Source organism: Podarcis tiliguerta (genome assembly GCF_965153285.1).
Source record: "Podarcis tiliguerta genome assembly, chromosome: 7".
Taxonomy (NCBI): domain Eukaryota; kingdom Metazoa; phylum Chordata; class Lepidosauria; order Squamata; family Lacertidae; genus Podarcis; species Podarcis tiliguerta.
The window spans coordinates 63,614,246-63,626,409 of record NC_139540.1 but is presented as its reverse complement, the minus strand read 5'-3'; the positions used below and the strand labels follow the sequence as shown (position 1 = coordinate 63,626,409).

General features: G+C 48.7%; 1 protein-coding gene across 1 annotated transcript; it reads right to left on the bottom strand.

Annotated features, from left to right (window-relative positions):
• Positions 1 to 6,327: 6,327 nt before the first annotated feature.
• On the bottom strand, positions 6,328 to 11,899 carry LOC310681572 (tubulin beta-2 chain). The gene is made up of 4 exons (XM_083449558.1): positions 11,733 to 11,899; positions 9,613 to 9,721; positions 9,061 to 9,171; positions 6,328 to 7,615 (listed from the first exon to the last, which is right to left on the bottom strand). Exons 1-4 carry the CDS (start codon positions 11,787 to 11,789, stop codon positions 6,555 to 6,557), a joined length of 1,338 nt encoding a protein of 445 aa, XP_083305684.1. The 5' UTR covers positions 11,790 to 11,899; the 3' UTR covers positions 6,328 to 6,554.
• Between the last annotated feature and the right edge of the window lie 265 nt (positions 11,900 to 12,164).

The following is a 12,164-nucleotide window of genomic DNA, read 5'->3' as shown; positions in this document are numbered from 1 at the left end:
CTCATGACCTCTTGTGCGGGTGCTGGGTCGGGGCCGGTCTCTGGTAATGGCAGCCTGCTGAAGGTGTCTGCATGGCCCATCACCTTCCCAGGCCAGTGGATCAGTGTATACTGGTAGCCAGCAAGGAAAATTGACCACCTGAGGACATGGGGTGACAGTACTTGAGGGTCTGCTTCTCAAGGGCAAACAGGCTGAGCAGTGGACAGGCTGAGCAGTGGTCGCCACGGTGAAGGGGCACCAGAACAAGAAATCATGAAATTTCTTTACTCCCTTCACGATTGCCAGACCCTCTTTGTCTATTTGCGATTAGTTCCTCTTGGCTGCGGAGAGGGTCTGGGAAAAGTAGGCAACCGGCACCTCTCTCCCATCCAGAAGTTGGTGCCCCAGGATGGTGCTGACGCCGTAGGGCGAGGCATCACATGCCAGCACCACCGGCAGCCTCTTGTCAAAGTGCACCAGGACTGAGTTTGAGACGAGCGGCTTCCTGGCGCTGCCCCCAAACCCATGGGGCCTGTTTGTCTAACAGTCTGTGTAGGGGCTCTGCTACCGCTGCCTTGTGAGGTAAGAAAGCATGGTAGTAGTTCAATAGTCCCAAGAAGGTCTGGATTTCGGCCTTACACTTAGGTGCCGGGGTGTCGCAAATAGCCTGCACCTTGTCCCCGGTTGGGTGGACTCCGTCTGTATCCACCATAAACCCCAGAAAGTCTACCTGTTGCACTCCTAGCAGACACTTTCCCCACTTCACCTTGAGGCCAGACATCTGGAAACGGTGCAGGATGGTGTGGAGTCGGTCCCCAAACTCCCCTGGTGTGGCCCCAGCGATCAACACATCATAGAAGAAGGAGGTGACGCCAGTAATTCCTTTGAGGAGAGACTCCATGAGATTTCGGAATATGCATGGTGCCACGCTGATGCCAAATTGCAGCCACTTGACACGGAATGCGCCCCTGTGCGTGACACTGAGTCTGTGCCTCAGCAGTGGCCTCGTCCACTGGTAACTGCTGGTAGGACTGGGCCAAGTCCAGCATGCCAAAAATCTTCGAGCCTACCAGGGTGGCGAGGACATGGCTGATTTGTAGAGAAAAGCAGTCTCTCCCACAAAAGACACCACAGTTTCTGCTGTGCCTCATTTCTAGTAGGAATCCTGGACCCTGGGTAAGCGTCTGAAACCCCTGGACTCTCACACTTCTTGGAGATTGGGGTGACAGGCAACAGTCCTTAGCTGCATATCTTCTTCTTCTTGGCTGTTTAGATACTGTCAGCCAACATGCCTTGTTTAAGAGCTCAAAGAGGCATATTTAAAAGGTTGTGCATATAAGTCATATCACATATTCTGTTCTAACCATCTAAATCGCCTCCCTTTAAATATTACCTCAGCATGATTTTTACTGTTGCATTTACCTTAATCCTGCTAGCATTTTCACTTGTTTACAATTATTTCCCCATCATTCTCCTATTCTTCTGGTTAGACCCACTGATTCTGCATACTCCCATCATCTTGAACTGCCATTCTTCTTTCTTTGGATCTTCTCCCACCCTCAATTTTATCCCATCTGCTTTCTAATTTCCTGCATTTTCAAACTTAAATGACAAAAAATGCAAACATACTCTGTGTGTTTATTTTAAGGCCTAGGATTCCTGTTGAACAACAAAGTATTTTAGTGCTTATAGAGAGCTCTCTTTAATGAGCTGTTTGATTTTAATGATTTGTTACTTTTTGTTTGCTGAAATTGCCAGGAGATGAAAGGTTCCTTTGAGGGATCACCCAGAAGTCCCTTCTGCCCAAGAGACCATACCTTGAAAGCCAGCTCATATTTTTGCAGCTCTCCTTGGTGTTGTGTGCAACTTTATTCCCTGTGTGTACCAAGGGACAAGCACCTCATTGCATCTACCAAGGAAAGGCTCTGCACATCAGCTTTCCTTTGAAGACACCCGCACTTAATGTCTGAATATCAGGGACACACACAGAGATGTGGCTCTGCAGCACCATTCCATATTTGGTGCCTCATTGCGCGATGCATGCAAGGTTAATGTTCCGGAGATCCATGAACATCCATGTGGCAGCAAGGGCATCTTCCTCCACAAAAATCATAACCCCCAGATCACTGGCCTTGGTTGAGACAAAGAGCTAGTTTTCAGCATGCTTTGTGAGAAACTAACCTGCTCCCACCTTTTGGCATTTTAAGTCAATGAATGAAATCAGACCAACAACTAACACTTAGAAAAGATGATCCATCCAATTAGACAAGGCTAGAGAGAAACACCTAATATCTACAGTTTTGGTTTGCTATTAATTCTTTGCTGCAGGTGTATTTGGGGGGAGAAGTTATTCCTGCTGACCCATAGAAAACAGTGCAGGTATATAGGATTTTAGGGCAGCTCTGCTTGGGGAGCAGTGAGTCAACTTAAAAAACAAAATGCAGCAGCAAAGACAGGAATGTACTATATTTCTAAGCCAGGTCTTTGGGCTTTTTTTTACTCTGTCAACATTTTTGAATATTATTCTGTTTACACCAAAGCAGACCAAGTCTGTTTCTATTATGCCAAGATCAGGACACTGGCTGGAAGTGTGTGGGTTATATCCATCCTGCAAAGCATCCCTGTTTTGTTCTACTCATGTTGCCGAAGCAAGAAGGTTGCATATGACAGCCCTGATGTGTAGTCTAATGTTTTTAATCTAGTGTTTGGTGGCGGCGGGGGGAATGGGGAGTTTCTTTGGGAAAGGCAGCATGCAGGCTATAAAGCCTTAAATGGCTCAGGACCGCAATACCTTAAGGACCACCTCTTTCCATATGAACCTACCTGGACCCTGAGATCATATTCTGAGGCCCTTCTTTGTGTGCTCCCTCCTCAAGAGGTCCAAAGGGTGACAACACGAGAACTGGCCTTCTCTGCAGTGGCTCCCCGTCTGTGGAATGCTCTCCCCAGGGAAGTTCGCCTGGTGCCTTCATTGTACAGCTTTAGGCACCAGCCAAAATGTTCCTTTTTAACCAGCCCTTTGGTTGATCTGATTGACATTCTATGCCCTTTTAAAATGTGTTTTGTGTGTGTGTGTGTGGTGGGGAGATACTGGTTTGTTGTTGTTGTTTTATTATGCATTTTGTGGTTCTATATCTTGATTTTGGACGCGGGTGGTGCTGTGGGTTAAACCACAGAGCCTAGGACTTGCTGATCAGAAGGTCAGCAGTTCGAATCCCCATGATGGGGTGAGCTCCTGTTGCTTGGTCCCTGCTCCTGCCAACCTAGCAGTTTGAAAGCACATCAAAGTGCAAGTAGATAAATAGGTACCGCTCCGGCGGGAAGGTAAACGGCGTTTCTGTGCACTGCTCTGGTTCGCCAGAAGCAGCTTAGTCATGCTGCCCACATGACCCGGAAGCTGTACGCCGGCTCCCTCGGCCAATAAAGCGAGATGAGCGCCGCAACCCCAGAGTCGGTCACGACTGGACCTAATGGTCAGGGGTCCCTTTACCTTTACCTATCTTGATTTTATTTGTGAACTGCCTTGAAACCCACAGGTATAGGGTGGTATATACTGTAAATACAATAAAAAAATAAAAAAGTGAAGTAGCAGCCGTGTAATTAATAAGGGCTGGAGAAGGTGAAGGCAGCCAGGGAAAAAGCTGAGAGTTTCACCAGGGAGTGAAAAGACATTTGGATCTCGGATACACCAGCAGATGGACAGCAGGTCTATCCATTGAGAAAAGCAGATGGGTAGATGTGAAGTACATGTTTCTCAGATGCCAAGTCTACCCAGGCTTCATCATTGCTCTGCCACCAGATATGCTAGACCTGTTATCTGATACTAGTAATGTTTATTTGGCGTAAGCTCACCCACAGAAAAAGGACAGCAACTGCTCATGCACCCAGATACAAAACACGGTGAGATGATTTCTCATAAGGATGCAGAAGGGCATTAGCAGCTCGTATAACAAAAATATGCACCCTTAAGCCCATTGAATTAAATGTCTCTAGGTATCACTTAATTCTTAAGAATGGAGTACAAAATCAGGGGAAACGTTTCATAGGTTGTTGTTTTTTCCTTACTACTTATGTATTTTATATTTAGCTCCAGCCCTCCTGTTGGTTGAAAGAGGGCAAAATGTTTATATTCAAAATGTTTCCCCAGGGACAATGAAATGTGGTATTTCAAAGGAAAAGATAATGACCTGAGGAGATGGTGCTGTGGTTCTTGGCTGTGTATCATCCAGAACATGGGTAAACAAATTAAGGCCCAGGGGCTGGATCTGGCCCAATCGCCTTCTAAATCCGGCCCGTGGACAGTCCGGGAATCAGCCTGTTTTTACATGAGTAGAATGTGTGCTTTTATTTAAAATGCATCTCTGGGTTATTTGTGGGGCATAGGGATTCGTTCAATTTTTTCCCTTCAAAATATAGTCTCTCTCCCCCCCTCCCCCCCCCCCCCCCCCCGCTGAGAGCCAGTGTGGTGTAGTGGTTAAGAGCAGTAGTCTCGTAATCTGGGGAACCGGGTTCGCGTCTCCGCTCCTCCACATGCAGCTGCTGGGTGACCTTGGGCCAGTCACACTTCTTTGAAGTCTCTCAGCCCCACTCACCTCACAGAGTGTTTGTTGTGGGGGAGGAAGGGAAAGGAGAATGTTAGCCACTTTGAGAGTCCTTTGGGTAGTGATAAAGCGGGATATCAAATCCAAACTCTTCTTCTTCTTCAAGGTCTGAGGGACAGTGGACCGGCCCCCTGCTAAAAAAGGTTTGCTGACTCCTAACCCAGAGTGATCCCTTGTAGGCTGTTGAGAGGATCAGCATGAACACTGGTACACTCAGTTCTGTGGATTGCAGGTGTGAGGTTTGTTGATCATAGGATGCCACACATGCTGCTTAAACACGGGTGGTGCTGTGGTCTGAACCACTGAGCCTCTTGGGCTTGCTGATCAGAAGGTTGGCAGTTCGAATCCCCAAAACGGGGTGAGCTCCTGTTGCTCTGCCCCAGCTCCTGCCAGCCTAGCAGTCCGAAAGCACGCCAGTGCAAGTAGATAAATAGGTACTGCTGCAATGCAGGAACCACAACTAAAGAATCCCAGACATCTTCCTCACAAGGGAGCTATTGGGATGAGAATTCAAGTTGTACTCCAAGAGCAACTATAGACCCAAGTTTGGGAAACACTGCCCCCCCCCGCATTATTCCCTATAGAATGCCTGCCCTAGGGAATGCAGAAAAATAGGTTCCTGTCCCAGTCCTAGGAAGCTGGTAAAGGAAACCATTTTTTCACCCTCTTTTACCCTGCAGCAGCAGAACAGCATGAAGGAAAACTTGTCTGTGGAGAGCGAAAGGACAGATTTGCCTGTTTAACCGAGGAAGAGTCAACAGGCAGGTTCCGCACATTGCCTCAGCAAATTATATTCTCAGCAGCCACTCCTCCAAGGTTCCGGGTGCCTGTAGTGATCTGAAGGACAACCTCAAGTCTTACCATCACTGGCCGCAATCTTCTGCGTTCTCAGGAAGCTTCAGAGGCACAGGCCCAATCTTGTTTTCCTGTAATTATGATAATCATTTACCACACCTTCAAACAATTGGTTTTAGGCTAAGGTCTTGACTCTCCTCTTTGAAGATGAGTGTGATTAGGTTTTTAAAAAACAAAAACAAAAAACCTTGACTAAAAGAAAACAATTCCTCACTGCAACGAACATGAGTGCAATTCCTAAAATGGGTATTGGTAGACCAATTACTTAGACACCTCTATTGAGGGACCATCTGCAGGAAAAAGGAAATTTGTGTTGTAATTCTTGTTGCATCAATTAGGGGTAAAGTAGCAACTTACTTTTCAATGGACAACAGTACTCCTTAATGTCAGGGCTTCAGACTTATGATGACACTGTTGAAAACATGTTTCTGGCCATTGCCTTCAAAGTATACTCCAGCTTCCTTAAATAGGGGTGTGTATTCTGTGACCTTTCAAGTGATGTTGGACTAAAATTCCCACTCACCATGTTCACTGGGGCTGATGGGAGTTAGAGTCCAACAATATCACAGGTCCCTCATTGCTCAATTAGGAAACACACCAAGAAGCCTAAGGATGACAGTTAGCACCCCAAGGAGAGCATAATCATCTAAATATATTACAAAGAACATGCCTGTTTGTTCTTTGGTCAAATACTTTTCCAGTGCCAAATGTTAATTGGAAGAGTATGTAGCATTCTAATAATCGGTCCAGTTCATTCACATTTTATTTACTTGCATGATGGCTGCAACACTTCTGTCGCAGAAGTAGCATAATAATTTCCCACTGTTCCCTGACTTGGCTTCATTTCTGCTCTGCAGTTTTACAACACAATAAAAGAATCCAGACAACAGCGTGAAACACAAATGCCTTTTATGTTTGTATCAGACATTTAGACAGAAGACTTTTTCATAACTCTTTTGCAACTACTGTTACACAACGAGTAAATCTGCTGACAAAGCCAGCAGAGAAAGCACCAAGTTGAACTGAAAAAGCATGCATCAGCAGAGCTGAACAGACTGTGCCCCAAAACACTGGCCCCATTGCACTAAACTTGCCCCGCTGCACTAAACCACCGTGATCCTAAGCCTCGTCCTCCTCGCCTTCCTCCTCAAACTCTCCTTGCTCGTCTGCTGTGGCGTCTTGATATTGCTGGTATTCAGAGACCAGGTCGTTCATGTTGCTCTCGGCCTCCGTGAACTCCATCTCATCCATGCCCTCTCCGGTGTACCAGTGCAGGAAGGCCTTTCGGCGGAACATGGCCGTGAACTGCTCAGAGATCCTCTTGAACAGCTCCTGGATGGCCGTGCTGTTGCCAATGAAGGTGGCGGACATCTTGAGGCCTCGCGGAGGGATGTCGCACACGGCCGTCTTCACGTTGTTGGGGATCCACTCCACAAAGTAGCTGCTGTTCTTGTTCTGGACGTTGAGCATCTGCTCGTCCACTTCCTTCATGGACATTCTGCCCCGGAAAATGGCCGCCACCGTCAGGTAGCGCCCGTGGCGTGGGTCACAGGCCGCCATCATGTTCTTGGAATCGAACATTTGCTGGGTCAGCTCTGGCACTGTCAGGGCCCGGTACTGCTGGCTTCCGCGGCTCGTGAGGGGAGCAAAACCGGGCATGAAGAAGTGCAGGCGAGGGAATGGCACCATGTTGACCGCCAGCTTGCGGAGGTCGGCATTCAGTTGGCCAGGGAACCGCAGGCAGGTGGTGACGCCGCTCATGGTGGCCGACACCAAGTGGTTGAGGTCCCCGTACGTCGGAGTGGTGAGTTTGAGTGTGCGGAAGCAGATATCGTACAAGGCCTCATTGTCAATACAGTAGGTTTCATCCGTGTTCTCCACCAGCTGGTGGACGGACAGCGTGGCATTGTAGGGCTCCACCACTGTGTCCGACACCTTAGGGGACGGCATCACACTGAACGTGTTCATGATCCGGTCAGGATACTCCTCCCGGATCTTGCTGATGAGGAGCGTCCCCATCCCAGAGCCTGTGCCACCACCCAGGGAATGGGTCAGCTGAAAGCCCTGCAAGCAGTCGCAACTCTCAGACTCCTTCCTTACCACATCCAGCACAGAGTCCACCAGCTCAGCTCCCTCCGTGTAGTGGCCCTTGGCCCAGTTGTTCCCAGCACCACTCTGGCCTAGAGGAGGAAGTGGAGAGGTGATGAACAGGCAGAACCTACAGCTGCCAACACTTTCAATGTGTAAAGGGTGAAACTGCTAAAGCAAGCCAGCTTGAGCCAAAATGTACATTTCCTTTAAGATTTTGGTTATGACCTCTTTGGGGGGGGGGCACAGTCTGTAACAGCCCTTAGAAATGGTTCTGTTGAGTTCTTGGATAAGCGTAGTGTATCCATCAAGTGCTAGAACATTGGTATTTCCCTCATATATCTTCTCCAAATATTTATTTGCATGCAAACGCTAAACCGCATGGCCAAGAAATTTGCATGCAACAGGGATCCATGGTCAATCTAGCATAGTGTCAGGTCTGCAGATATGGACAGGAGTTTCCAATAAGAATTAATGTGCCTCTGACAGGTTTATAGTCTATTTACAATAACACAAAGAGAGCAGCACTGAGCGAACTTCTCTCTAGGTATCAGTTGTTCACTCTGAATCTCCTCCCCTTTTGCAGCACTAAGGGCGCTGATTCCCTGTCCTTTCGTTGCTCCTTAACCCTTTCCTGCCTCCTAGTCCGAGGGGAGAGGGGATGTTAGGGGAGAGAGGAACATCCCCGACGCTCTCAAAGTAAGAGCCTTCCAAACTCTCCCTCCCTCCTGGTTGCCTAGCAACTTTATCAGGGCTGTCTATCTCCTCCTCCTCCGAGGTTTCTTAATCTACTATTCTGTTACTGAGAACACTGAAGGAAGGGGGCAATTACCCCCTTCCTCTGTTAAAGGCTGCTCTGTCTGTGACTGTCTGCCTTCCTTGTCCAAGTCAGACCAGTCTCTGGCATCCGACACTGGCCAGCCCCTGCCTGACACATAGAATCATAGAACTGTCGAGTTGGAAGGGACACCAAGGGTCATCTAGTCCAACTCCCTGCAATGCAGGAATCTCGAACTCACAACCCTGCGATTAAGCGTCTCATGCTCTATCGACTGAGCTATCCACGGTCTTAAGGGAGAGAGGGCTGCCCTTTCTCTTGCGGCAATATGCCTCAAATCGCAGAATATCTCATCCATTTCACTGTGGGAGAAATGCAGGAATGATCCCTTGACCCATTTTTCTGCCAATACAGAAAAGGGTTCTTCATCACATGGGAAACAGGGAACGTATACTTCTCCATCCTACTCCTATTGTGAAAGCTCATAATAGCAGAACCCTACGCAGAGATTGATGCCTGACAACTTTGAAGAGGACCGCACATGATGATGGCAGTGAATGCCAACTGGCTTCAAGCCAAGCTGATTGTAGCATTTATGCTTTGCTTAGTGGAGGAGAAGAGGAGGTACTGAAGGTGAACTGGAACAGATTGGTAGATTTCTAGCCAGCAAACCCTTGATCTAGGCAGAGAGGACCTGAGCTTCCGAGTTCATTTTCGCTTGGGCCACCCGTTTTAGAACAGCCACGATGAAACACTTACCAAAGACAAAGTTGTCAGGTCTAAAGATCTGCCCAAAAGGTCCAGACCTGACTGAGTCCATTGTGCCAGGCTCCAAGTCCACAAGGATGGCACGGGGCACGTACTTGTTACCTGCAGTGGTGGCGGCGGGGACGACAAAAGACACTCAGCGTTACAGACCTGCTGTCAGCAGATTTCATGGGCTGGGGAGGGGAGGGGAAGCCACACAAAACCCAACACAAGGCAGCTCCTATGCTCTTGGCAACCTCATTACTATTCACCGGAGAGACACAGCAACTCTCTAAACAGATAAAAGGAGTGGGGGAGGTGCACATTTAAAGGGAACAGCCTAATGAAACCAGGCTTGAATTTTAAGTAGGCATTAAAGCGTTGCCAAGGATTTCAATAGCTGCTTAAAGGCCCCGGCTTGCCAGGGTTTTGTCACGCTGCTCTCCCAGTGCCCGTGACATTTTTTGAAGAATCTATCAGCAGCTTTCCTCCCCGGCCTCCCTCCCTCCCTCCTCTCTCTCTCACACACACACCCACACCCACCCGCTCCCTCCCCAAGGTTACCAGTCGCTTCATTGTAGTAGACGTTGATCCTCTCTAGCTGTAGGTCACTGTCTCCGTGGTAGCTGCCGGTGGGGTCAATTCCATGCTCATCGCTGATGACTTCCCAGAACTGGAATGGGAATTTTGGAGAGCTATTAGCAACTGCCTTTGAAATGCCTAGAAGGCTGACTCCCCCCCCCCCCCCAAAAAAAACCACATGCCGCTTGCTGGCACGCCTTGCCAAAATCCCGTTGTCAGGGCTGCCAGATTCCCAGCTGAAAAGAGCTTCTGCCGTGGGAAATGAGGCAGATCAAGGCAAACCCTTAAGAGCTCTGGCAGCCCAGGTGGCTGCCTTGACAGCGGCTCGAAGCACAAAGAAACAGCACCGCTGCAATACTCCACATGCAACCCACAAAGGAAGCCACAATGCACCAGGATGCCATTGACAGCTCTTTAAAATCTCCGTTTATAATTCTGAAATACGTTGCATGGTGGGCAGTGAGAAAAGGATGGCTGCAGAAAATTCTTCAGTACTGCTTTCCTTAAAAAAACACACAAACACTCCTTATGTTTATTGGTATTTTCTCTGCCCTATCTTTTGTAATTCAAGCCTCTGTCTTGAATGTTACTGGTTTTGTTCAATTTTAACCGTATTTAAAAATTGAATGATGATCTTTCATTGTGCGCAGGAGTGGGGAGGAAAAGGTGCCACCAAGCCCATGTACACACCCACTTGCGCCCCACCTTAGCGGCGCTAGAAAGGCTATTGTCTCGTGGTGCTGCTCGCTCAAACACAAAACCAAACCAGCACCAGCCTCTCTGCCCATGGTCATAACCAAAATGGCAGCAGAAAGCCACTCTTTGCTTCATATCATTGATAAGGCAAGCTTAGAAGCTGCTAGGGAAACTCCCTTATGAAAGGACCGGTGGGCATGTGTCCCCAGATCTGTGACAATGTTTTCTGAGCAAGCACTTATGGTCTAAGGTGTGGGGGGAGAGGGGGTACTTTGTGCTCACAGAGAAATGCCCTGCAATGTTGCAGAAGATCAAAGAACACTTTCCATTCACTTGAGAGCTTCGAGATACATGTTGCATGGACCACACTATTACGGCATAGCCTGCCAAGGTGGTAGCGCCAACTCTTTTCAAAGCAAATTCAGTATTTCTTAGTTCCCTTCCACAAAAGGGAAGCAGAAAGCCCAGCGGGGGCAACCAGATCCCCAAACAAGTCAAGCTCAAAAGAATAGGCTCATATGATCTACCCAAACTGAATTCAGAGAAAGCACCTGTGACAATCTATCTACACAAGGGAAGCAGCATGGAGATGGCGTACCTTTCATTGAACCTTAAAATCCCCTTTACTGCAGAATTTAGCCCAATACCGTATTAGGAATGAGGATACCAGTGAGCCTAGAGATGCCTATAGACCCTCTCCACTTACTGAAGGCTATATTGTCTCTGTACCAGCATTGAGGGTGTGGCTGGGAATTGAGTTACCCTTACTTGTCAAAAATAAAATAAGCGGCTGGTGAAGCCCAGCCATATGGGCAGGGTATAAATAAAATTATTGTTAAAGCACCAGATCCAGTCCCATCCACACACACACAAAAACACCACCACCCGGATTTCGAAGTGTGTGTGTGTGTGTGTGTGTGTGTGTGTGTGACACTTGGTGACATGAGCGCTGACTCAAAGCATGAAGTGCCTACAAGGCGTGATGAGAAAACGCCTTTTTCTAGACCCCTTATTAGAGCGCCGGTTCCTACTAGCAGCTCACACATCAAAGGCAACGAACGGGCTATCCAACGCGACCAGCATTTTCTATTCGCCTCCCTCCCCTCCGCAAGGGGCGTGTAACAAAGGAACCGGCTGCAGCAGAGGATGAACGCGCCGTCGAGGAAGCAGACCCGAGCGGGGATAGTGGTGGTGATCTCTCAAAATTGTGAGACGAAGACATAAAAAAGAGAGAGAGAAAAATGCCGAGTTGCTGAATAGGCTCCTTCGATGCGCAGGAGGCCGAGGTCATTGAACCCCACCCGAGTTAGAGACGCGTGGAACGCCTGTAATTGGCGACTCCCTGCAGCGCGTGTGTAACAATAGAGACGCCCTCCTTTCCTCCCCTGCCCTGGTCCAGACTATACCTTCGCCCCTATCTGGTTGCCACACTGGCCGGCCTGGATGTGCACGATCTCACGCATGGCGACGGCTTGACTCCGGGCTGACCCCCCACTCACTGGCCGCTTCTGCCTCCGGCGCGCCCACCTGCCTGACCTCGGCTCTCTTCAGCACCGGCAACAAGCAACAGGGAGCGCCTCGGCCGGGAGCTGCTTTTTATTTTATACGGGGAGCGCCGATCCCCGCCTTTCTGCAGCCCAAGCCCCACCTACTCCCATTCACAGCTGCCTCCTCGGCTCGGGTGATGTAATGCGCCCAGTGGCTGACGGCGGATGGGGGGGACGGGGGGAGACGACGGATCCGCAAAAGTCCGTCCATCCCCTCTCCCCCACCCCCGGTTGATTTTATTTTTATTTTTTAATAGAATGCATTCAGACATTTGCTTGGAGGTTTATCAT

Excerpts from the sequence above, each read along its gene's own strand:
- LOC310681572 (XM_083449558.1), bottom strand. The coding sequence starts at position 11,789 with ATGCGTGAGATCGTGCACATCCAGGCCGGCCAGTGTGGCAACCAGATA. Across the intron at positions 9,172-9,612 it reads CTACTACAATGAAGCGACTG|GTAACAAGTACGTGCCCCGT; the intron begins GTAACCTTGGGG and ends CCACCACTGCAG. Across the intron at positions 7,616-9,060 it reads ACCTGACAACTTTGTCTTTG|GCCAGAGTGGTGCTGGGAAC; the intron begins GTAAGTGTTTCA and ends TTCCTCCTCTAG.